This window comes from Hyperoodon ampullatus (assembly GCF_949752795.1).
Source record: "Hyperoodon ampullatus genome assembly, chromosome: 11".
Taxonomy (NCBI): Eukaryota; Metazoa; Chordata; class Mammalia; order Artiodactyla; family Ziphiidae; genus Hyperoodon; species Hyperoodon ampullatus.
Window position 1 is genome coordinate 48,785,109 of NC_136924.1, and position 27,642 is coordinate 48,812,750.

Below are 27,642 nucleotides of genomic sequence, written 5' to 3' on the forward strand. Positions count from 1 at the left end.
ACATACTCAATAAAGGTTCACTGAATTGAAAACTGACATAAAGAAAATCTAGATCAGGAAAATACTGAAAGTATTACAGCAGTCAAATAGCTACTACAGTCTACAATTCCTACTGATGGGGAGGAATGAAATCACCACTGAAAAACAATTCAGAACATGAAACATGTCCCAGAGAACTAAAAGCTTTCAGAGCTCTACTTGATTTTTCTATGTAAGTACCTAGTCTTATCGTGGCATTTCATATGCTCCAGAATTGGCCCATTCCACAAAGGCTGGAATATCTGCACTGGCTAAACACAAAGCCACATTAAAAACATAACATTTAAATTATCTGGGCTAGCAGGGCTGCGCATTCAGGAAGGTAAAGTGTTCATATAATTCAAGGTAGATCTCTATGACAACTTCTAAAAATGAACTGGTTTTGAAGAAAATCATTTTGTAGTGATTACACATATTGCTGCTCTAGTAAACAGTCTACTAAACACAACTGAAAACTTAATGACTGAGTCATTACAAAGATGATTTATCATAGCATGTTTTTAAAATTTTCTCAAGAGACCGAGATGCTATACATTCTATTTGTTCTCTCTCTCCCTTCTGAGCAATTGTTCTCTATCATCGGCTACATCACAATGCCCCATTTTCTAATTTCTGCTACTATCTTTGCTTTTTCTCCTTCCTCCTCCCTCATTTTTTTCCCATTTCTATCCTTCCTTGCCTTTGTTATTAGGGCATCTTCTTTTTCATCACTCTCAATAGCCAGGGAGGGTGTTCTTTTCCTTCTGCTTTCACAAATGATCAGTCACATCCTGTATTCTGCAATCTTCACTGTCTCTTGAGTCTACTCAGCTATTTTTGTCACTGATGACTTTTCTACACTTCAGTTTTTCTACATTTCAGTTGTTCCAGACACCTGAAGGTGCCTGTGGTTGAAGAGGGGAGCCAGTGCTAGTAAGTCGATTATGATTATGATTTATGATTACCCTTCTTACACACACATTCACTCTTCTGTTTGCACTTAATTTTCAAAGTACAGTACAGAAATTTCTATCAATGGCCCAGTTCCTACTTCAGGTCTTCAAAAGATTCCAGAAAAGAGATGTGGCAGACCAAGAAAATAAGTAAAATAAGGGTTTCAGTGGAAACTAAAACGTCTAGACCACTCAGCATGAATGTATATAATATGAATAAACTATATTCTTTTCAGGCAATAAGAACTTCTTTCTAAAAGAAGGGTAATAAATGTTATCAACTTAGAAAAGCAAAGGTTTTTCTTCCTTTTTTAATGTTTTCACTTCGTCTACAGTCATCACTATAATTTTAGGAAAGCATTTAATAAAAATAAAACCTTTAAGTTACTAAGTCAACTATTTCTACTGTGTAATATAAAAGGTTTAAGAATATGTATTCTTGTATGCCTCAAATTATATCTTCACTCTTACTTATATCAAAATAAGCTAATAAACTCTGAAAAACATCCAAATGCTCTTTTTGTATAGAATTTGGCTAAAAGAACCCACTATTAAAACCATAGGGTAAGTTGATTAACCAGAGCTAAAAATATACCCTAAACCCAGGCTCTGAATCTTTTTGCATATTTTAACATTAGGTGTATTTATGGAATTTGAGTCTGTTTCCTGGTTTGGAAGTGTATTTGAGGTAGGGTGAAATGAAGACAGGTAAAGATAACTGTGATTAATGAAAGGAAAACAAAATATCAAAGTAGCCAACTCAGCTCATTTCTCCTGTCTCATGCTGCATACCATCAGGTTCTTTAATTATAGAAAGACAGCTGGTCTGGATCAGAGCAAACATCTGATGTAAAAAATTCAGTTTAACCTACAGAACACAATTCCTTTCGGGCATCCAAGAAGGCACGGAAACCATTTTTGTTACGAAAAAAATTGTGTTTCTGTAATGGGATTTTACCTATAAAGATAGTAAAGGCTCACATTTACTGAGCATAGAGTATGTGTCAGGTAGTTGTTAAGAATTTTATATGGATTGACATTTAATCCTCCCAACAACCCTATGAGTTAGATATGATTACCATTATCCCTGTTTAATAGACGGGAAATGACCTTGAATGACTTACTCAAGCTCACTTAGGTTCTACAACAGAGATTCAAATGCCAGCCATCAGTTAGCATTCTCAAATTCCATGCTGTCTCCCTACTATTTAGAAAGATGACTATGCCCCGTTCAGGTAAAATCCCATCTTCTGTCAGATTTTTCTCTCTTGCAGTCCATTTAAAATATATCCAGAAAGTATTTGATCATCATGATAAGACCCAGTACCTCCAAAGAGTAATTTTGACTTAAAAATTAGAATATTTTCCCTATTACAGTTAGTACTTGCAGTTTTTACTATGTCTAAAAATGAATATATATGTATATATATATAAAACATTTGGAACATGTGAAAAAGAATAAAATAAGAGAAAAAATTTTTCATGTTTTAAAAGAACATACCAGTCATTTGGGGTTCCACTGAAAGTATCTTAAAAACAAATAAAATTCTTTCATTTAACAACACTAAAGAATGAGGTATATAAATGTTTTAATCACAGACTTTTACTGTATGCAATTAACTGTATTTCACAACTTGCATCTTACAAAAAAGACAGTACCATTGTGCCTGTAAAAAGTACTGCAATTAAACAGAAAATTACATTACCACATGAAACCACCAAATATCACAACTGTCAGGGTCTACAGTTTTATTTCTTCCTTCAAATGCTATCATGATGTTTTTATGTGATATTCTGTAACCAAGTTATGATTTAAAGTTCATTTATAGTTCAAAAGTCTCCTATAGGTGAATACATATTAAACAAATGGCTAAGAGAAAGCAGGAGACCCTATAATTTAAGTACTGTGTGGTTTCTAAGTTGGATTTTTAGAAACAACAAAAAACACTTTTATTAGTTGTAAACAAAAATGCAAAATCTGTAGTCATAAAAATATTTTATTGGTAAATTTACATAATAGTAAGTGGGGCTGTAAATACTTTTTAAATTTTAGGATATTGATAAATGCATAAACTGGCAATTGTTTCTGAAAATAGGGTACTATAATTTTTATAAGAATTGTTATATTTAATAAGAGGCCAATTAAACTGATTAAAGATTAGTTATTTCTCAGTTCTGTGCAACAGTTCCCATTTCTGTATTAATTAGATTCACACTTCTATGACCCTGGATAAGTTTGGGGCAAGGAAACAGTGATAAAACTATTAAGTTAAAGCTTTTCCAAAACTGCAGCTTTCAAAATATGACAGGTTTCTTCTCTTCTGTTTTTGCCAAATGCTTATAATTACTTGAATTTTAATGTTCTATATAATACAGAAAATACCAGTGTTCAATGACAATAGCACTAAATCTGAATTATAAAGCCAAGTAATCAATGTTTTATTGTTTACTAGTCTGCTAGTAAACATTACAATAAATGAATGTTTTGAAAGATAAGCAAAAAACCCCCCCAAAAACAGATAAAACCTAAAACATAATTCAGGAACAATAATTTAGTAAAATGTGTCAAAAACATTGGCAATGGTTCATACAAATTCTTTATTTAATAACAATCTTCCTATTTAACCACACCAAGTACCAGCAGGTGTATTTAAGAGGATAACCATTAAGAAAATTCTGTTGTATCAACAGCTGATTAAGTTGATTTTTGACTTGTATACATATAACTATTTGTTTCACAATTCTCAAATAATACATATTTAGGCAGCTTGCACTATGTTATAAAAATTTAAATTCGTTACATGCCAATAGTAGAGAATTCAAGAATTATGTGTTAGAATTCACTAAACTAAAAGTGAAAATAGACTTACCAATAACACTGCATAATGAGTAATTCAACCACATTTTCATGGCACCTTTAACTGTGGAGACCAAAATGTTAAGTCTGGAAATGTTTGGTAGGCATAGATTGCAATAAAATCTAACAAATTTCTATTTTATGTAAAATGCAAATTATGGATTGTGCATGAATATGTTTGTCATGAAAATGTGGTACTTCTTGGCATAATCTGTGTATTTGCATGGTATGACAGAAGTGACTAGGAAATTGGAGAAAATAAACTTTAATGAGATTCTCCGTTCAATGATGAGGCTTCTCCTCTGGGTGAAGATGACCTGGACATTCCCCTCTCTGTGTTATCAGAACTGGAGCCACTCTGACTGTGTTGATCTGCAGAAGCAGCACTAGATGCGGGCGGTGACTTCGTTTTCTCCTTAAAGTCTGTAATAATGACTGTCAGATCTCCAACGGTAACTTCCAAATGTTGAGCACTACTCCGATCCACATTTTTCAATCTTGGCCTAAACACAAAAGATGATAAAATTTTAAACTAGCTTTTCTCTCTACCAACTTTCTGAGCATGTAATGCATATTAAATTAGGTAAAAATAACAAAACAAATACATCTATCTTTAAAGCTCTATATTCATGTGTAACTAGCCACAAAAATATAATTAAATGTTTGAAATCATTAACATTGATCAAGCCAATCATTCCTGAATCTTCCTCAACATGACAAAAAACTCTGGGAGTAATGTTCTCTTAAATGTGCTTTTATAGCTTTATCATAATTTTGCAGACAGCTTATCAATTTTACTAAAATAAATGTTTTAGAACAGCAGTGATATAGCTGAATCACAGAGGAAGCTGACAACAGCTAAGGTTGAGTTATATGCAGGGCTGTTACTCCACTGATGTGCACTTATGTAAGAGCGTCATGACTGTCTGTTCTGCCTGGACCCGTGACCATTTTGATTGGTTAAAGCTCATGCAAATATCTGTTCAGTATTGTGAACATCACTCCTGGCTTTATGAGTGAAAAACAAACATTTCAAACACAAATGTCTTGTAATCTAGTAAAACAAAAACAAAAACAGAAACAAAAAACAGCAAGTGTCCTCACACTTAAGCTTGTATTTGTGGCCTCTGTGTTTAATTTCTAATATACCTTCAACTAAGAAAAACACTTTCATGATATAGTAAAAGAGATGAAATCTTTTATTTCTACTTTATATACTTTATATATTGATGTTAAAAGACAATATTAAATGGTTAATTTTATTACGTCAAAAGTGCCATTAAAACACTCTAAATTTACCTGGTTTTCTTATGACTGTTCTTTTTGCTAGTTGTTTCCTTTTCACTTTTTTCTTTTTCTACTTTATCTTTTTTCTCTTTCTTTGACTGTGTAGGGGGCACAAACTGCTGAGTAACCTGCTGTGCAACCAACTGGGAGACAGGCCGAGGTTTCCTGTGTGCATGTTAAAAAGAAAGTTTTTTTTATTACTATAATTTAAGAAAGTATTTTTTATGTCAGAATAGCTCAAATTATGAGAATAGATATATGATTTCACATATAAAAATTTCTCATATGTAAGGTAATTCAGATGTGCAATTTAACAGATATATATATATACACACACATACATTACTGTCTTTCCTATCCAACAAAAATAGAACTATAATAACAGTTAAAAGTTATAGCCCAAGATATATAGTCAAACCATTAAAATATAACTGTTACATAAATCGACACAAAAATTATTAAAAATGTATATCAAACTGTGCTTATGGGGAAGCACACATATAAATAAACACGAATTTTTAAAATTAAACTTGAAAGTTCACACTGAAATAAAAGTTAAATTTATCCCTCTTCTCTCAGAGAAGGAAATACCTCACCATCTGTTACAATGGCTATTCTTTTCTTTAAAATCTTTCATTTATTCACTGAATAAATATTTGAGTGTCAAAATTTCTCACTTCTTACTGCTCAAATCTTTGAGGTTCCTTATGTATCCAGCCACAATTTCACTGTGGTTTTTTGACCTTGGAGATCTGTCCAGTCCTTTGAGACTTGCCTAACTTACTCACTTACTCAATAGAAAAACATTTATTGAGAACCTACTGCAGAAACTGTACCGAGATAGATGAAATGTTGCCTGACTACAATCTTTGGTACCAGTTGTCACTTTTGGTACCAGTTGTCACTTTTGGTACAAGTTGTCACTCTATTAGCCCAGGGTCAAGGATGCCTCCAGCTTTATGGTAGAACGTGGACAGCTGAGGTCAAGATTCAAAGTAAATGGTCTCTAAGTTCTTAAAATGAGAGAGAGAGAAAGACAATTGAGGAGGGAAAAAAGGTGGGAAGGAAAAAGCAAAGAAGAGTAAGATAAAAATACATTTAAAAAAATACATTTTAACAGATGGTCTATAAACAACTGTAATCTATTGCCTGGAAAATCCTGACCCTACTTTGGTCAGTAGAGTTATTAAAAAATCTTTTCCTTTGTTTCTCTAAAGCAAGACAAAATAGAAAGCAAAGAGAAAATACTGCATAATCTAGGATTCAAAGCTGCAAGGAGGAATTCTTTGAAGGAGGAAATAGGAAACGCAGTAAATAAAACATCTTAATAGATGGGTACTGAATTTTGTTTAGAACCTACAGAGTCTGAAATACAGGAAGGATATCCAGGAGAGATGTCCAATACACAGTTTAAAAAGCAGGACTGACACAGATACCAGGGTCAATGATGTAAATTAAGAGTTACACAAATGAAAATGATATTGAAAGCATGGTAATTAATGGCTGAGCTTGTTAAGGAAATGAACTTAAAAAAAAAAAGGACTAAAGTAGTGATTCTCAAATTTAAGGTACATCAGGATTACTGGGAAGTCTCGTCTAGCTTGCTTAGCTCTGCTCCCAGGGTTCTTATTCAGTAGGCCTATTTAAAATTTGCATTTCTAAATAGCTTCCAAGTTAAGGGGAAGCCTGTGGTCCAGCCACCACACTTAGCAGAGAAGCTTGAAGAAGTGCAATATATTGATACTATTGCAGCATAAAGTTTGAGATGGAGAGCAGGGAGTGGCAGAGAAAAAAAAAAAAAAAGGCTGGACAGGTAGGAAGGAACCCGACAATGAAAAGCGAAGGAGTCTGATTTACCTTTAAAAGACAGCAGATCACTGAAGAAATTCAGACTTGAATTTTACAAAGATTACTGGTAGCAATCTGAAGGGGAAAGGTAGCACAGAGGCAGGGAAAGCTGCTTTAATAGATCAGGTAAGAATAAAAAGGGCTTGAACTAAAAGGAAGCAGCAGTGGGGTTATTTAAAGACAGGCTGAAGAAGCAGAATCAAGGGGACGTGGTGACGAATTAAACGTGCCTTTCTCACTTCTCAACCAAAAAATACTCCTTTAGCAAAACATACAGAAATTCTTGTTTGTCTTCATGTAACCAACGTTCTGTGGATGAAATCAAACAAAAAATAAAGTCTTAGATGTTGATAAATGTTATGGAAAAAAATAATAAAGTAAGGAATAGAGGGAGTGTTAAGGAAGGAGTTACTGTCTGTTTCCTCATCTAGGATATACACTCCACAAGGAAAGGGATGGCTTCAGGTTTATACACCACTGGATAACTAGTACCTAGCACAGTACTGAAAAAATACTAGATATTTAATATTCGTTGAAAAATGAATGAATGATAAAATCAGGTTTAATGAGGAACGAAGATGTTTTAAAAGACAAGGAATACTGTCTCGATGCTTACTCACGGGCCAGGATCAACCACTCACTACACAGACGTAAACAAGCAGTGAAAAGTAAGAGCATCAAGAATTAATTCCTCTTTTAATTATGCTGGAATATGGAAAGAGAAAGAAAGTTCAAAGGCGTGACAGGTTGTGAAAAGGTTTGGTTAGACTAGTGCCTGGTGAACAGTGAGTCACCTAAAATTAAGAGTCACTCCAAGCTATACAATGGAATTGAGGAGTAGTCATCATTTGTCTCCTAAGGTATTATGGGTCTCTGAATGTCTTCCTGCCATAACAAATGAAGGTTTGACAACATCCTTTATTATAGTTTGTACTGTCGTTCCCTTCGTCCCAAAATTTAATGCAAAATGAATTTATAAAAATGTTAAACTAAATTACAAGAAAATTGCGAACATTAAAATAAATTTACATTCTAGAGTAGAAATCCTGAAATTCCTAGCAATAAATTGACATTAATTATTTAGAGGCCATTATCACGAACTTAAGATATATAATAATTTATATTCTCTTTATTTAGTGCTGCCTTTAAGTAAAATTGAGTATTTTTCTAGGTTTTTCTAGATTCATTAATAACCTCAGTACTCAGTGCTGTTTTTCCCATAAGATGTAAATGTCTTAATCATGGATTCTCTGATCATGAAGCTTTTTAGGAATACAACGATTGTGTTGTGGTTAGGTACAGAATATTTTTATAACATTATCAATCACTCCCCCACCCCTCCAGCATTTGTCTCCAAGTTGGTGCCCATCAATTATGTGACACAGTTCCTCAATCACTCCCACTTTTATGTGAGAGAAGGGATAATCCTAATTCCCCAGCTTCATGGATCTTACAACTGCTGCCAAGTCTTTTTCATATTTAACAGGTTTTCTCTCTCCAGAATCTTCCTAGAATCATTTTCCCTTTTTATATGGCCCATAAATCTGAAAATGAGGGAACGCCCTGGTGGTGCAGTGGTTAAGAATCCACCTGCCAATGCAGGGGACATGGGTTCAATCCCTGGCCCGGGGAAGATCCTACATGCTGCAGAGCAATTAAGCCCGTGCACCACAACTACTGAGCCTGTGCTCTAGAAGCCACGAGCCACAACTACTGAGCCCGTGTGCCACAACTACTGAAGCCCACGCAGCTAGAGCCCGTGCCCTGTAACAAGAGAAGCCACCGCAATGAGAAGCCCGTGCACCGCAGCAGAGAGCAGACCCTGCTCGCTGCAACTACCTCTAGAGGAAGCCTGCGTGTAGCAACGAAGACCTGATGCAGCCAAAAATTTAAAAAAAAAAAAATCTGAAAATGAAAGCATATCAGTACAGCATGATTTGCTCCATGAAACCACGAGGAGAGTTAAATAAATTAACATTTTTTTAAGATTTATTTACTTATTTATTTTTGGCTGTGTTGGGTCTTTGTTGCTACATGGGGGCTTTCTCTAGGTGCAGCGAGTGGGGGCTACTCTTCGTTGCAGTGCGCAGCACAGGCTTCTCATTGTAGAGCATCATCTAGGTGTGCGGGCTTCAGCAGTTGCAGCACGTAGGCTCAGTAGTTGTGGCATGTAGGCCCTAGAGCACAGGCTCAGTAGTTGCGGCGCACGGGCTTAGTTGCTCCACAGCATGTGGGTTCTTCCCGGACCAGGGCTCGAATCCATGTCCCCTGCATTGGCAGGTGGATTCTTAACCACTGCCCCACCTGGGAAGTCCCTAAATTAACATTTTGAAACAAGTTATGAATCTAGAATTCTTCTCAGTGGTAAGAACAAAATACTCAGTAAATGTACACTCTCTTACAAGGTAAAAACCAATACAGAAAGAACAATTAGCTGACCTGGTCAGGTGAGAGACTGCAGTCTGGAGACAAACTAGAAGACTACCACTTCATACTATAAACGATGGTGCTGGTCATGTTGGGTTTGTGGATTTTATAAAACTTAAGCAAAGGTGTCCCTGGGGCAAGTGGAAATGTGAGACTAGTGTTCTGATAAGCAACCAGTAATTTCTGTATGTGGCATTGTTTGTGGTTGATTTTGTTAGTTTTTAATCACCAACAAATTTTCTATAGTGGTTCTCTTCTGCCTCAAGAAAAATATTATTTTTGTTTTTCAGTAGTTGTTATGTCTTTCTCTCTCTTTTTATCCTAAATTTTCCTAAATGTGTAGTAATTCATTCTTTTTTCACTTAAAGATAACGACTTTGCTCTTCTCTTCTAGGATTATTTGATCTGGTTCAACTTTGGGAGAAAAGAAGCACAAAATATGTGTTTCCATGTAGCTTAACTATTGAAATAAAGTTCTCTGCTGCTCTCTAACGGCCTGAATGAGTTTTAAAGATGCTTCAACGAAGGCAGGAGGAACACAGCTTATGACGATCTTTGTACCCTATCATAAAGTGACTCACCTTCACCATGCTCTATTAAAAAGAAAGCCCTCCTAGCTCTAGGGATCTTAAAAGTTTAACCGTGATCCTTTTTCTACTTAGTGAGAAAAATCTAGAGGATAGTAGGGAATTTTAGAGGTGGGAGATAGTTAACTTAGGATATAAGGGGCAGGGTATTATTTACAAGGTGTGCCTTTTTTATGTTCAGCGATTTATCATTCATGATTTTGACAGTACACCTACAATGCTAAAGGTTCTGCGATAAGGAGGACAAAAAGGTCATCCAGTGCTATCCAGACATATCCCAACTGCACTCTATTGTCATCTACTTGTTCACATACGTCATTATTAGCTGTAACTTGTAAAATATGGTGTTCCAAAATTTTGAGATCCCTATGTGTCCCTACGTATCCTTCATAAATAGCTCAAACAGACTGTCTGTGTAAAGTGTGGCAGGTCTGTTGACTTACTGTGACATGAAAAAAGGGGGGGAACATTTCAACAACCATTTCCGGTTAACTATTATTCATCAGATATAGTTTCTAACTGTGTGTCTGCCCTCCACCCCACAACAAAAATCCTGTATGCTAAATACTATAAGAAAAATGTTTTAAGCTTGATTAACCTCATCACAACAATTTAGCTTTGTCAAGTTGGACAGGCAAAACAAATACGATATAAAACCATTGCTGATTCTTTTCTAAAGGAGGCAGCATTGTTCATAGCTCAGAAAGAGGCAATCTGCTTCCCAACACTAAAATATACATAGTAAATTGAAGCAGTATAAATCTCCATGAGTTAGAAGGCTGAACTAAACCCAAATCTGTTGTGAGTCTGCTAATACACTAACAAAAGTCCAAAAATCTAACCAAGGAAGATTTTTATAAGCAAGCCCCCGGTTTGACAAATGTATTACACACTTAACACGTGTCAGGCACTAGATAAGGTGCCGGAGACTCACCGTGAACAAAACAGACACAGTGCTCGCCCTCACAGAGTCTGCTTAGTGCATGGGATAGAAGCCACACAAAAGGAAACTAACTAAATAAAAGTAACTTTTGTCAGAAGCCCTAAGAAGGAAAAAACGGTGTGCTGTGATTTTAAAAATTAGACAGAGGACTTACTACAGGGTGGAAAGCACTTTAGTTCATGTTTAAACTGTCAGCACACCAAGAAAAACAGCCATCACCGTGGGCTGCCACCCCCCTTTTAAGTCATTTTATGAATAATTTACAGAAATAAGAAACAAAGGAACAATTAATATTAAAAATTTTAATAAGACTTTACAGTGTAGTTAAACCCAATTTTTTATTCCATTTGAAGGTATATAGACCTGATATAGATTAATGTAACTAATTCCTCATCAGCTGTTAGGCCTAATCCTAGGAACATATCTAATCTTGTAAACAGTGAGTGATTCCTGATTTCAAATACATCTCTAATAGACTGTGGCTTATCTTTACTTCCACTTCTTGCACTTGCATCATCAAAACACTTTACTTTGAAAACCCTGATGGCTCACAATTTTTTGAAAAGGGGACAGCCATTCCTTGTTCCAAAATTATCAAACATTGCCATTTCCAGACTAGGTATACATCCCTACCCTTCAGCATCTGTCCACTTATGAATCGTATCAAATAAATTTTGATGCCAAATATCAGTGAAGATGAAAGAAATCCATCACTTGTCCTAATCCTAGGATAAAACAAAGATGGTTCAGGTTCACGGTCACAAAATACTGCATGATAAAGTCCTTTCTGTTGAATGACTATTCACCTCGTGAGAAACCATATTCCCTTCTTAAGTTCTTAAAGATACATTGTTCACGTAAGGATTCTTGACTTTGCGGAAAAACTCGTTCAGGATATTCTCATTTGAAGGTTCAGAGAGCTCTAGCACCATGCAGCCTACAAAGCGTTAACAAGCATGAAGGGCTGTAAGTTACTCAGCGTGAATTCCCTGGATTTCTCCTCCCCAGGCCCTGGGAAGTGCTTTCTATGGCCTGGCCTGCTCAATGTATCTTCCCTTCCCAGGATTTCTGAGGTAGATCTTATCTGATAGATCCATTTTTGAGATTTTGTGATGAAGAATCAGAAGGAAAGGAAGTTAGGAAGAACCGCTGAAACAGGGTTTGCTTTGTTGTGGGGCCTGGAGAGGTGTGAGGAGTGTGACTTGGGGGCCAAACTCCTCCGGGAGGGCAGAGGTGGAAGAGGGAAAATGATGGCCAAAACGTGTTGCTGGTGCTACGTGACTTTTTTCAACGGCTTCGAGAAATACAAATAAAGGATCTGCTACTTTATTTTGAAATGGTGAAAAAAAAAAAAAAAAAAAGAGTGAATTAATCTACAAAATAAATTAATGAGCTTTAGTGGTCGTCTTCCTTCTGTGCACGTTAATATTTGGTGCATAGGACACTTTTATTTAATGGGTTATTTAATATTTTAAAAAGAAATGTGCATCACATATCTGTGGAACCCCTGCAGCAGCTCTGCAAAGTCGTGGTCTTCTACGCTCTTCTGCAATGCTGTTGATCTTTTTATGGCTGTGTTCTATTTCCCCATCTGGACTCTAACCCCTACGTGGGAAAAGATCACATCTTGCCTGTTTCTGTATCCCCAACACCTAGTACAGTAGATCTTACGTGTATTAGATGCTCAATAAATGTCTCTTAATATTAACAATTATAAATACCAGTTAAATATGATGCATAAATACAACTATAAATCAATTGTGTAAACCCCTGATTTAACTAGGTGCCAACTTTCAAGGATTCACTGTCTTGAAAAATTTGCTGATGTCATTTTGCTTTTGAGCCATTTACTTCCTTTTTCATGAAAATAAATGAAGGGCTTAAGGTACGACTGCTTTCCATAAAAACTGATTACTGAATCAAAGGATAAAAGAGGCCTTTGTAAGTGGTTTTCCCCACCTCCAAACAATGAAATAATCTACTCTGATAAAACCAGCACTATCTGACTTACCAGCAAAACTCAAATGTTACCTACACTAGTGATACTCAAATGCTTTCTGTTATTGTTTCTGCAGTAGAATCACCATGCAAATAAAATCTTACAAGGAATCTCAGTGTATAAAACTGAAAACAAACTAACTTCTATTGAAGTTGATGTGGAGACTCCACAGCCCCCATCCGCTCAGTGCTCATCCGTGCATCTCCCAGTTAGCCCTGAGGTGTGGCTCTGAGAAAAACAATTCAAAATCTGCTGATCCAAGGTATTCACACTAAACTAATTAAATTTACACCTCAGGTTCAATGCACTCTTTCTCGTCACTTGCCTTAGTTTGCTTATAGAATGCAGTGAATAGTATCCTTCAACATTTCAAGAATCTATGTTGAGTATTTTGAAGAGTTCTTACTCCAAGGTCTACATACATTTAATTTTCAACATCAAACACTTCCGCAGACGCCCAGAACACAATTTTCCCTAAACTCCTGGGAGGTGGTGGCAGGAGAGACTTGATTCCTTGGCAGCTACAGAGATATTTTCTGGTAAGTACAGACAAAATAGATGACTACATCAGCTTTATACAAACTAGGTTAGAGTGCTCAGCAATTAAGTCTCTGAAAAATCCCTCAAATCATTGAACAACATCACAGTCCACTTCATTTGAAAGACTAAGGACATGCTCCAGAACTACAAACAGGTCATACTCAACCTTTCCTTCCCCTTAGCCAAATAAAAATCAAGTCCTTTCACTTCTTCTTCCATATGACTGGAACAGTTCCCCTCATCATTCCCAGGAGCACTGCTCTCGCCTAACCCGACAGCCACCTCTGCGCTACCTCACTTGCCTCCTTGCCTCCTCCCCTCCAATCCAGGGTTACTCTTCCTTACATTCATTTATTTAACAAACATTTACTAAGCACTTACTACGTTCAAACCACTGTTCTAAGCACTGAGGAGAGAGTACTGAACAAAACTTTTATTGTGCTCTGTTTATTTATTATGGGGTGACCTTGATTCTTATTTCAGAGAAAACAGAAGCTATTTAATTAACATTTCTACAAGCTGCCATCCGTGCCCATACACTCTAACTTCCCTCTCCGTATTCCTATTTAAGGCCATGACTCTATATGCCAACTGGATCCCTTCTCCAGGACACCACTCCTGCTACTGGCCTCTTGCTCTCCTGCTCCAACCATATTTCCTTCTCTAAGTTATTCCTGTCAGCATACAAACACATTATGATAGTTCTTACCTTAAAGGAAAAAAAAAAGAAAACCCATCCCTACTTCCACATCCCCTTCTAGCCACTGCCCCATTTCTTTGTTCTCTTTTCCACAATAAGCATCAAATGATTTGTCTATACTTACTTTCCTCCCTTCTTTCATGGGCTCACCTCAATCAGGTTTTTGCCCTGACTGGACATTCTACCAAAAGTATTTCTTTCAAGGTCATCAACAATCACTTTACCATATCCATTAGTCAACTGTAACTCACACCTCGCTCGGTCTTTTCAAGCCATATTTTACAGAGTTTATCATGCTTTCCCTCCTGCAAAACTATCTTCACGAGCCTCTAGAACACCACACTCTTTCTTTTTTCTCCTGCCTCACCTGCTATTCTTTTTTTTTTTTTTTAATTTATTTTTGGCTGTGTTGGGTCTGCATTGCTGTGCGCGGGCTTTCTCTAATTGCGGCGAGCGGGGGTTACTCTTTGGTGCAGTACGCGGGCTTCTCACTGTGGTGGCTTCTCTTGTTGCGGAGCACCAGCTCTAGGCACATGGGCTTCAGTAGTTACAGCACACGGGCTCAGTAGTTATGGCGTAAAGGCTTCAGTAGTTGTGGCTAGCAGGTTCTAGGGCACAGGCTCAGTAGTTGTGGCGCATGGGCTTATGGTTGCTCCGTGGCATGTGGGATCTTCCCGGGTCAAGGATCAAACCCATGTCCCCTGCATTGGCAGGTGGATTCTTAACCACTGCGCCACTAGTGAAGTCCCACCTGCTATTCTTTTACAGTCTTATTTACTGGTTCCTTCCTCTCCTTCCCAATTTCTAAACTTTGGAGAGGCCAGGACTTAGTCTTCAGGTAGATATCTCTTTTATCTACACTAACCCTCTAGGACAGGCTACTCAAAGTATGGTCCATCAGTCCAACTGAGGGTATCAGTACCTGGGAGCCTCGCAGAAATACAAGTTCTCAGAACTTGCCCCAACTACGGGTATTTTTATGCCAGCAAAAGCTTGAGAAATGGCTGTGCTAGGTGCTCTCATTCAATCCTTGGCTTTAAATACCATCTGTACAATGGTTCTCAGCCTTGGCTCCACATTAGAATTAACCTGTGTTGCTTTTTAAAAATAATTACACCTAGGGGGCTTCCCTGGCTTCCCTGGTGGTGCAGTGGTTGAGAGTCCGTCTGCCGATGCAGGGGACACAGGTTCGTGCCCCAGTCCGGGAAGATCCCACATGCCGCGGAGCGGCTGGGCCCGTGAGCCATGGCCGCTGAGCCTGCACGTCCGGAGCCTGTGCTCTGCAACGGGAGAGGCCACAACAGTGAGAGGCCCGCGTACTGCAAAAAAAAAAAAAAATAATAATAATAATAATAATAATTACACCTAGGAAAAAAGAACTTAAATTTTGCTAAATCTTATAAACTAGATATTTAAACTGAAATTAATAAATTGAACATTAATTTTAATAATGAAAATAGTGTCTGAATAATCTTTTCTGGGCATAAAAGTTTTCCTCAAGGACATACATACACGCACACACACACATACAAAACCCCTCATGTTGAAACATATGAAAAAATGTGATCCATACGATCCAGCTATTCCACTCTAAGGTATTTATCCAGAGAAGGAAATACATGACTACACAAAGACTTGTACACAAATGTTCACAGCAGCTTTATTTGTAGTGGCCCAAAACTGAAAACAACCCAAATGTTCATCAACAGCTGAATAAAGAAATAAGTTCATACAATGGAATACTACTCAGCAACAGAAAGGAATGAAGTACTGATACATGCAACAACATAGGTGAGTATCAAAACAATTATGCTTAAAGAAGCCACATAGAAGAGTACACACTGTAAGATTTCATTTACAGAATTCTAGAAAATACAAACTAATCTACACAGAAAGCAGATCAGTAGTTGCCTAGTGACTGAAGATGGGAGGGAGGGAGGGAGAGTAGGGAAGAACTGAAAAGGGGTACAAAGAAACTTCTGGCGATGATGGGTATGTTCACTACCTTAACTGTGGTGATGGTTTCACGGATGTATTCATCTGTCAAAACTTATCAAATTGTACACTTTGTGCGTAGTATATCGTATGTCAATAATACCTCAATAAAAGCTGTTTAAAAAAATGTTTAACCTAACCACTAATCAAATTAAAACAGGAATACCTGAGCCCCACCCCCACGTTAAACAAGAATATACAGGGGTGGGACCAGGCTCAGAAATTTTTTGAAAATTCCCAAGCTGATTATAAAGTGTAACCAAGGTTGAAAACTACTGATCTATACGCTACTCCAAAATTTGCATCACCAGCCCCAGTGTCTCCCCTGAAAAACTCCAGACTTATATAACCAACTGCCTACTTACATCTTCATCTGGATATTCAGTAGCAACTCAAAATAACTTATAATTTTGATTGCTCCCTCCTCCCATTCTTCCATTCTTTGACAGTCTTCCTATCTTAATAAATAGAACTCCATTTTTTCAGTTGCTTTGACCAAACACTTAAGACACAATATTTCATTCCCCACTTTCTCACACCCACATCTAATTCACCAGCAATTTCTCTCCACTCTACCTTCAAAATATGTCTAGAATTGGATGATTTCACACTACTCCCACTGATAACCACCCTTGCAATAGTTATAAAGATAACTATCATCCCTGACTCCTCAACTGTTTTGCTACAGACTATTCTCCCACAAAGCAGCCAGTTGATCCTTCTAGGTATAAATCAAATTATACCACTCCTCTCCTAAAACAGTTCAATGGGTTCCTCCTCCCCACCCAAACCCCTTCCCTAGTTATACTCTGGCAACCAGAGTATATGGCAACTCAGAAGAAAATCCAAAGTTCTTGCTCTAGACTGCAGCCCTACATGATTGAGTCCCTCTTCCTACCTCATCTTCTATACTCCCCCCTCTGGAACCCTCTGTTCCTGCAGTCTTAGTTGGCCAGGGCTGCCATAACAAGATACTGTAGAGTGGGTGGCTGAAAGAACAGAAATTTATTTGCTCGCAGTTCTGAAGACTAGAAAGTCCAACATCAAGGTATGTCGGTGTTCAGCGTCTGGTGCGGAGTGCTCTCCTCCTGGCTTGCAGAAGGCCTCCTCACTGCTCCTCACATGGCAGACAGAGGGAGAGAGATCTTTTTCCTCTTCTTAAAAGGCCACCAATCCTATCCCATTAGGACCTCATCCTTATGACCTCATTTAACTTGCATTGCCTCCTAAAAGCCCTGTCTCTAAATATAGTCACACTGGGGATTAGGGCTTCAATATACAATGGGAGGTGGTGGGGGGCAGTATGTGTGTGTGTGCACAGTGTAGTCCACAGCACCCAACCTAATTGGCCTGTGCCTGCCTGGGCGTTTCCCCTGTCATCTCCTCTGCCTACTCACTCCCTCACTTCTTCCATGTCTCTGTACACATGCCAACGGTTAGGGAAGTCCCTCCTAACCTGACATAAAATAGCACTCTCCTCTCCAACTCTACTCCCCTTCTCTGCCTATTCCTGTCTCCCTCATTATGCTTTCTTTTCTTTTTCTTTTTTTTTTTTTTTTTGCGGTACGCGGGCCTCTCACCATTGTGGCCTCTCCCATTGAGGAGCACAGGCTCCGGACGCTCACGGGCCCAGCCGCTCCGCGGCATGTGGGATCTTCCCAGACTGGGGCACGAACCCGTGTCCCCTGCATCAGCAGGCGGACTCTCAACCACTGCGCCACCAGGGAGGCCCCTTATTATGCTTTATTTTCTTCAAAGCATTTGCTTTTACTTACCAAATTACACATTATTAGTTTATTGCCTGTCTTCTCCTACCAGAAAATAATACAAGCTGACTTTCACCCCCATAATGTAAACAGACACCTTTTTCTTGTTTTATTTTGTTCAACGCTGTTTGCCCTCTTCCTGTGGCATAAAAACAAAACACATCCTAATGTGTTTTTAATGGATGGGTGAATATGAAACCCTCCTACTCAAAAATTTCCAGGGACCTTAGGTGATCCTACAGCAGTTTCCCAACCCTGGCTGCACATCAGCATCACAGGAAGTCTTTTAAAAATTACAATACTTGGGCCCCAACCAGACCAACTGAATAAAATTCTCCAGGGGTATTTATCTGGAGATAAAAATACCTGAAAAATCTCCAGGTATTTTTCAAAGCTCCTCAATTGCTCTTGTGCAGCTACTGGCCTACAGAATAAGATCCAAGTGCTAGCTAAACTGTCAGATTTCTCCAAGTCAGACCCTAGGATCTGTCAAGTGAAGCAAATTACTGCATTTCACCTTGTAATACTTTCCTAACGTACCCAGATCCCATCTCTTCCAAATCGCATTATCTACTCTAGCCTACATTCATCTCTCCCCTCTCTGAAACCCTACAGCACATGTGGACTGTTTCCGATAACCATAGTAAATACATATATACCATGAAGTATAGCTTAGTCCCGTTTTAAACTACTTATATGTATATTTTTAATCCCCCACATGTGCTACGCACATACTGGACACAATAAATACATGTTGAATAAAGAAAGTTTGTTCATAAAATTATTTCCCTTTTCAATTTGTACTAAACCTGAGAAAGGGTGCATGCTTGAATCTTTCCATTAAGAGCCACTTAAATCAGTGGTCCCAAACCTGACAACAGATTGGAAACACCTGAGGAGCTTTTAAGACACTGTATCCTTGTCTGGACCCCACCTTTAGGAGTTGTGATTTATTTAGCCTGGGATAGAGCCCAGTTATCCTTTTGTATTGATAGTTTGGTTTTTCAGTTTCTAAGGCGTTTCCAATGTGCAGGACAGCTGAGAACCAATGACTGAAATGCATCAAATTCGGAAGCTCTACCTTTTCTAAATATAGAGATTTGGCAGCATTAAAAAGATGTTAAGTTACAGTCTGCAGAAAACAGCACTCATATTTTCCAAGCCTTTCTTTTATGATATTGATGAACTCCTAGTGTACTTACTGATCAAAATGTCTATTTTAAGCTAAAACAAGTCTTATCCAGAGATTAATTTTCTGTTTTATGGTCCAGCTTCCCTTCTAGTAATCTGTATTTAGGGAGGACTTACTAGTACAAGCAATTTTTCTTAAGTTTCTCTTCTTCCCTTCATTCATTTACTCATTCATGAACATGTCTACTGTGGCAGGCAGCCTTCTTCTAAGATGTCCCCAATAATCTCACCCCCCGGTATTCCTGTTCTTGTCTCATGTCCCTGGGAGTGACTGGACCTCGTTAAGTGCTTCTAAGGAATAGAATATGGCAAAATTGATTGATGCCGCTTCCAAAATCAGGTTACCAGAGGACTCTAGCTTCCATCTCTCTCACTTTTTCTTGCCTTGTTGAGAGCGCCTCTGTAAAGTGGCCCACGTGACAAAGAAGCCTCTGTTCAACACCCAGTGAGGAAGTGAGGCCTGCCAACAGCCACCTGAGTAAGCATGGAAGAAATTCCTCTCCCACCAATGCCTTTAGATGACCACAGCCCGTGAGAGACCCTGAGTCAGAAGCCCCAGCTAAGCTATACCCAGATTCTTGGCCCACAGAAACAGTGAGGCAGTTTATGTTTGTTGTTTTAAGCAGCTGAATTCTGAGGTAATTTGTTATGCAGCAACAGATAACTAATATACTTATTGACACCTATTATATTCCAAGTATTGAGATGTCATTCTTCGTTACAGAAAATCTGATACCCATACTGGAGGATGGGCTCTCTGAATCTTTATATATTACATAGAGGTTATGGTACTGACTTAGTTCACCAGGGGACTACAACAAATCACCCATCAGATTAGAGCACCTTCAGCGTGGGACAAGTTGTCCTGTGCTTGAGGTTACTCAAGTAAATACTTGATTTGTTCTTCACTTAACGTTCTCATACAGCTGTTCCAACTGGTATTTCTTTTCACTCCTTTGTAATGTTCACCTTTATTCTGTGCTGTCAGTTATTCTTGTTACGCAGTTTACTTTGTGTTGTCTATCCTTACTCCTTGCTCTAGTGCTTTTCCTCTGCTTCTTGGCCTGGTGTGGGTAAGACAGTGGTTTTCAGAGTCATCACCAGGCAGCAGTACTGCTCCTTTCATTTTTCTCTCTCCTTTACCTTTTACCAGCCAGACCTGTTACTTATGTAATAATCAGATCTGTGGCTGTTTTAATAACTGCTCCTGGAACAGCTCAGTGCCATGTTTTCAAAGCCTGGTTTATGTACCACCAGTGGTCCCTGTCATCTGCCTGCTCCACAGGCAGCCTGGTTTAATCATAAATTTAAAAGGTAAGATCAATTATGATTTTTCACTGAAAACTTGTTATTTTGTAATGTATAATCCAAACTCATAAAAGTTGTTTTAGCTCATAAAAGTAGAGATGAAAATAATTCCAGAAATGCCAGAATTCACTGAACAGGGCTTCATTAGAATACAGAATGTCAATCAGTATGACAGGTAAGTGAATCTGCAAGTATTGATGTGTACGCACAAGCACTTGGAAAAGAAAAGTATGAATGGAAAGCATACTGATAAATATCTAAAAACTGTTTTTTTTTAACAAACCAGCATCCTGTCACCTTTCGTGATCACAGTATAATCCTCTTTCAAATAGTGGCATGAGCATTAAAGCTTTTAAATTATTTTCAAAAATATAGTACTTTTCTGGCAAACCAAGTAAATTTTTATAAAACAAGGGCAAAATATGCTCTTTGATGTAAAATCAATGCACTCTGTCACCAAAAACGGGTAAGTCAAAAACTACAAAGGCAGCGTTCATAGTTGTACTCAATATCAAAAATATTATAAAGAGAAGCTTTTTAAAAAAAATTCACAAAGTCAATGACATGTTTAAAGGGAAAGGAGAAGGCATAAATTCTTGTAATATATGATATAGTTGGGCATTATATAATATTAATAGCATACAATATAGCAGAGTTAATACTATTACATGTGCATGCTAACAGGTATTTTTGTTTCACAGTTGGAAAAAACCATAAATGTGAAAAAAATCAAGCAGTTCTTACGTCATTATAGACAACCTATTTCAGAGAGAAATGATCAATGATTTTGTTTGATTTATCACTTGACATCCCAAGCTACAGAAAAGTTACTTCCAGTAGAGTGAAACTATATTAAAAACTGTGAACCACGATGTCAGCTGCAAAAGGTGGGTTGGGGTCAGTACTGATAGAACACCAGCTATTTGTGTAGATATCAAGCTATAAAAGAGATTGCAGTTGACTGCTTAACCTACACATTGCTTTAGTGTTCAGTGTATAGCTGGCAATCAAAAATATACCTCCCAATTTTGATTCAATGTGATCAGAATGGTCATAAGGTTTTTTGCTATACAAAGAAAACATTACTGAATATACTGAATTTTCCACCTTAATATAAACTGTTGCAGTAAAAAGTATTTACATTTCTTTAAGAAACTGGTAACATCTGAAATGATCATTTCTATGATTTCTAGAGACTTGCTCAAGTAGTATATGTATCTGAGCAATATGTTTAAAATCTTGAATAGCATGAACATGTTGATTTAGGGTACAATACAATAAATTTAATTTTTAGTTTAAGAAAAAGCCAAATATGGTATATGGGGTTGATCACCGAGAGATTGACTTTCCCACTAAAAATAACCAGGAAGTTAATTAATATTACATTTACCACTGACTCAATTTGAAATATGCAAACTTTCAGCATTTTAGTGAGACAAAGTTGATCAAGAGTCTGAGAGTTCAAGAAACAGCTTAAGAAACTATCTGTAATTTTGGGGTCATGTTCAATTTTAACATCCAGAATTATCTGAGCAAGCCAGTGCTTGTTACCATTTCAGTAACCTATAATTATAAGTTAGCAGAAATTAAGCAGGAAAAGAAATATACAATAGGGGGAACCTGATCTAGAGTTCAAGCTCACAAGCCCTATAGAACATCCAGTAAACAACATCTCTTTCACAGATATGACTTATTATAAATAACTATTAGTCTTACTTAAAATCTCATTTCTCATTTATAAAACCATAACTGTGGGAAGTAAATATTGTGGGGAGTAAAAGTTGTGAGCATGAAAATACATTAACACATTGTCTTATACATAATAAGTATTAACAAAGAATATAAGAATAAACTTATTTTTTCTTATTCTTTGAGGTTATTCAAACAATTGAGTATATAAAAAATCTGAAAGCTAATATGTGAAGGTACTACTAAAATATGATTTAGGAACACATCCTTATAAGAGTTTAAGTTTTTCATACTTTGTCATCTTCAAACAAAATGGTAATGCTACACTATAAAATCCCAATTTGGAAAAAACTAAAAGCTATTTGGTTTATTCACTTCACCTCTCTGTTTCCCAGTTCCAGAGCTGGGTTAGATGACTGCTGCTAGCCTCCAAGATGGTCTCACATCTCTTGGCATTCATGCCCTTGAACAGGCTCCTCCTACAATGAACAGTGCTAATTTGTACCAACAGAAGGATACTGCAGAAATGGCTATAAGTGGGACTTTTGAGGCTAGGTCATAAACAACACTGTGCCTTCTATCTTGCTCACTCTTGATCACTCACTCTGGGGAAGCCAGCTGCTATGTCATCAGAACATTCATGCAAGCCTAGGGGGAAGTACACGTGGCAAGACACTGAGGCCTCCTGCCAACAACAGCCAGTGTGAGCGCACCGTCTTGGAAGCAGATATTGCAGCTGAGTCAGGCCTTCAGATGACTGAAGCCTCAGTTAACATCTTAATTGCAACCTCATGATAAACCCAAGGCCAGAACTACCAAGCCAAGCTGCTCCCAAATTCCTGACTCACAGAAACTGTAAGAAAATAAATGTTTTGGAATGCCATTACACAGAAATATATAATAAATCTGTTCGCCAAAAATCCAGGTGAAAAGACAGTGGTTTCTGGTGTGGGAAAGGGGAACATGAAAGAGGGAGAGGAATGGGAATAGACCTAATCAAAGTGAACAGAGTTAAACAATGCAAAGTGTTAAAAATGTTTTAGGCTGTTATCTCTAGGTTTCAAAGATCATTTTAATTTTCTTCTTTGTCCTTTTCTATATTGTCCACACTTTAAACAATCTATCTTACTTTTTAAAATAAAAACAGAAATATGCTTTTTAATTCTAAAAACTTTCTAAATTTCATGTGTATAATCTTATTAGGTAATAATCTACTTGAAAATAACTGAAGGTCAACTGTTGAGATCACTACTGACTTTAAAGCTTCACCTATTATTTGTAGTGAGGTGGATGGACCTAGAGTCTGTCATACAGAGTGAAGTAAGTCAGAAAGAGGAAAACAAATACCGTATGCTAACACATATATATGGAATCTTAAAAAAAAAAAAAGGTCATGAAGAACCTAGGGGCAAGACGGGAATAAAGACACAGACTTACTAGAGCATGGACTTGAGCATATAGGGAGGGGGAAAGGTAAGCTGGGACGAAGTGAGAGAGTGACATGGACATATATATACTACCAAATGTAAAATAGCTAGCTAGTGGGAAGCAGCCGCATAGCACAGGGAGATCAGCTCGGTGCTTTCTGACCACCTAGAGGGGAGGGATAGGGAAGGTGGGAGGGAGGGAGACGAGGGAAGAGAGATGGGAACATATGTATATGTATAACTGATTCACTTTGTTATAAAGCAGAAACTAACGCACCATTGTAAAGCAATTATACTCCAATAAAGATGTTAAAAAAAAAAAAAAGCTTCACCTATATGCAAGGCACTGTGCTAAATGTAAGAAGAGACTAAAAGATGAAGATGACATGGCTCCTAACATCATGGAGCCTCAATTTAGTAGGAGAAACTGTCAGGAAGAATTCAATTATGGCCTAGAACATGGTATATTCTCAATAAATATTTGTTGAATAAATATGAGGGGTAGGAAATACTAAAAGAGCACACCTACAGTTGGGAGAGTCAGAGTGGAAAAGAAACGTGTCAGGAAAGCCTTCCTGAGGAGCTGGTAAGTAAAGTGAGCCCTACATGTAGAGACAAAGGTGGAACGGCAAGTTGGAACCAGGCTATGGAGAGTTCTGACAGAGTCAGTGATCTGGAGTCTGGATTTCATTCTGAAGGAATAAGGAGCGATCACAAGTTCAATCTATATGCTATTCTCTCTAGCATGTTTGAAATTTTACATAATGTTATAGAAATAGAAGTTTAAAAGTTGAATCTTTTTTTGAATCCTCACTGCTGACAATGCAAGGGTATCAGGGTCAGACTGGAAGCAAGGAAAATCATTAAGAAATCATTACTATAGTTGAGAGAGAGGCGGTAAGTGTCTAAAGTAGGGCTTTAGGGGCTATGTGAGAGAGCATATGTAAGGAAAATACTCAGAAGTCTATTTGGATTTGGGGGTGTTGAGACAGAGGAGAGGAGTAAACAATGACACCAAGGTTTACAACTGATGCCTAAGGGCATGATGATGCCACAATATCAGAGACATACTTAACATTTCCTATTTGGCCTTACATATGTATATATGTACTAACACATACATATATCCAAGTTATCTATATATTATCTGATGTTTAAATGTTACATACATTATATATTACAAAAAGTATATACAATATATAACATTTGCAGCAGATATAAGATCCTTAGAAATTTTATTCTGATTATGTTTCTTAGGTTAATATTAATATTAGATGATATTTCATAAGTACCAACTGATGGTATATGCTACAGATAGACAGGGAAGGTAAACAAACCCACTCTAAGTATCAGAAGAAAATTATCCTAGTATAAGCACATTTTGTTGATAATTCATATACAAATAAGCAGTTCAAGACAAAAAATAGGTTATATAATATATATATCACTGTAGCATATACTTTCTAAATAATAAAAACAGCTACATTTAATTTTGAAAATGTTAATCACAAATTGTGATCAAAATTGTCTGTTTTAATATATTATACAATGCCATACAATTTGCTTTTGTCATTTTCTTTAGATTGTTTGTTGTATTTAATTCAAGATGCCTACAATCACAGAGATCTCATTCTAATTTAAAGAATGTTCTTTTAAAGATACCTATCCTATAATTAGAAAGATTTTAAAAATATTGAGCCCAGTAATACAAATCACTGCTAGTCTGTTTCCTTTTGATTATACTACATATTAATTTTTCAGAGGCATAAGTAATCAACAAATGGTTATTATCTTCTGTCTGCTAACAGAAGATTTAATTCATCCTTTGTAAAGTTCTCCAAAATTTGGATTAATGACTATATATGAAGCTTAGGGCAGAATATCACATTTCTTAGAATAAAAACAGTATTATGAATGTAAATAAATATTCACATGTTTGCCAAGACACATATTTAGCTCTAATCAGTTAAAGTATATCACAAAATAGTAAGTGGCCAACTTAAGTTGTACAGAAGTGAACTAAATTAACTTAGAATGAATGGATTATAATGATATATGCCAAAATAACTGACAAGGGGAATTTAAGGTTTAATGATAACATCAAATATAAAGACACATGCAACAAAAAAAGAGGCTTACCTAAAGTAAAAGAGGGTAGGAAAAGACTACAGAAGGAATTTCTAGTGATGAACAGAGTCCTGATTTAGCAAAGACAAATGTCCTCTACTCTTAGCATGTCTCAGTCAAACACAAGTGAACTCCCAGCTTCTCTCTCCAAAGACAGTAAGGAAACCAGTTCAGGATCCTCTATCTCTAATGATCCTAAGAGATTTAAGTTAAATTTACTTTCCAAATCAGCTGAGGAAATAGTTGTAATTTTCCGTTCCATCCCATAGTTCCCCATCTGATTCATACTAGCCAAAACTTACTTTAGCACACAGAGCTAAAACACAAACGTATGGTTGAAATGACAAATTTATAAACACAAGTAATCAACCAGCAGGCATAAATGACTACTTCAGATCTTTGCTTTTTGATAAAAGGAAAGTATAAGGAAGAATAGAAGTATATTAGGCCAAATGAGATAAATAAAAAAGAAATTTGAGAAGACAAACTTAAAATCTTACACAGGATTACAGCAGTTAACACGTACTATGTACTAATAAATGGAAGCTATGTGCAGAAATTTTTGGTGGACAAGGCCACAAATAAATGTTACTAAAAAACACTGCCACTAAGTTAATATAGACCAACAATGACTACAAATCAACTCGGTTTTTAAAAATAACATTAACTTTCTATAAAAGCACTTTCTTAACATAGAATTTAATAAGTTATCATAGTTATCAACTATATTTAGCAATTCACTAATAGTTCAGTACAAATGAAAGATACTATCACATTAATATTCAAAGTTAAATGTAGTCAAACTGAACATTTAGGACCTGTGCATCTTATTGTATGTTAATTACTCTTCAATTAAAGAATTAAATGTGGCAAGACTTTAGTTATGAGTAACTAAAGGTGAAATATTTAGATAAAATTGATTTTTCCAGCTAACTAAAATATACATTTCAAAGTAACAAATCTTTTTTATTTTGTTCCTAAAATTTATTACATGCTTCACTGCCTTAGTAAATAGTATAACATATAAAAGCTATTAATTTTTAAAGATGTCTTACATGTGCCAAGGATACTAAGCTCTTTACATTCACTAACTTATTTAATTTCAAATTCCTTTTTATATGACAAGGAAACCAAGGCTCAAAATGTTTAAGACATCTGCAATGATCATATTCCAAGTCATACTCAACTCCAGGTCTGCCTGACTCTAAAGTCTGTACTTTTATTTTTTTTTTCCTAGCTTTATTAAGGTGCAATTGACAAAACTGTATATGATTAAGGTGGACATGATATTTTGATATACGTATACACTGTGAACTGGTTACCACAAACTAACATATCCATCACCCCATGTCACCTGTTTTTGTGGTGGTGAGAACATTAAAGATTTACTCTTTTAGCAAATTTCCAGTATACAATATTACTAACTACAGTAACCATGCTGTACATTAGATTCCCCAGAACTTACTCATCCTGCATAACTGAAACTTTGTACCGTTTGACCAACATTTCCCCATTTCTCCCACCCCCAGCCCCTGGAAGCAACCATTCTACTCTGCTTCTATGAGTTCAACTTTTTTAGATTCCACATATATGTGACACGATGCAGGATTTGTCTTTCCACAGCCCGTACTTTCAACATGTCACAAGGCTGTGTTGTCTTGCTTACTCAGAATCACCTTTTAGAACCTCATGCAGCATGTTATTCTGGAGCCATTAAGATGTTTTGGGACATCTGCCCCTATCTGAAATGGCAGTTCCAGAATGCTGTCTCATTCTAGCTGGTGATTCTTTTCTCTCCTGTCTTGGCATCAGCTACCACTTCTCCATATATCTGATTTGGGCAACCTTAGTCTTCTCAGTCACAACTCCAAGCCCCAAGCTGCTTCTAATTTAATATCTACCATAATCAAAGAAGAACGGAAAATTGCCAAGAATAAGATCTTATCAAATTGGTGATCATATTCTATACAATTGTTTTAC

At 36.9% G+C, this 27,642-nt stretch overlaps 1 protein-coding gene across 5 annotated transcripts in view; it reads right to left on the reverse strand.

Moving 5' to 3' along the window:
- Positions 1-3,998: 3,998 nt before the first annotated feature.
- The window catches only part of YAF2 (YY1 associated factor 2), a gene marked incomplete at its 3' end in the record, with an annotated part of 64,633 nt that continues 40,989 nt past the window's right edge, over positions 3,999-27,642 (reverse strand). For all 5 annotated transcript variants that reach the window (XM_079715167.1, XM_079715168.1, XM_079715166.1 and 2 more), the window contains 2 exons: positions 5,128-5,280; positions 3,999-4,331 (listed from right to left, as the gene is read on the reverse strand). In XM_079715167.1, the coding sequence (XP_079571293.1) occupies positions 4,094-4,331; positions 5,128-5,280 (391 nt within the window). The remainder of the gene's footprint in view (positions 4,332-5,127; positions 5,281-27,642) is intronic.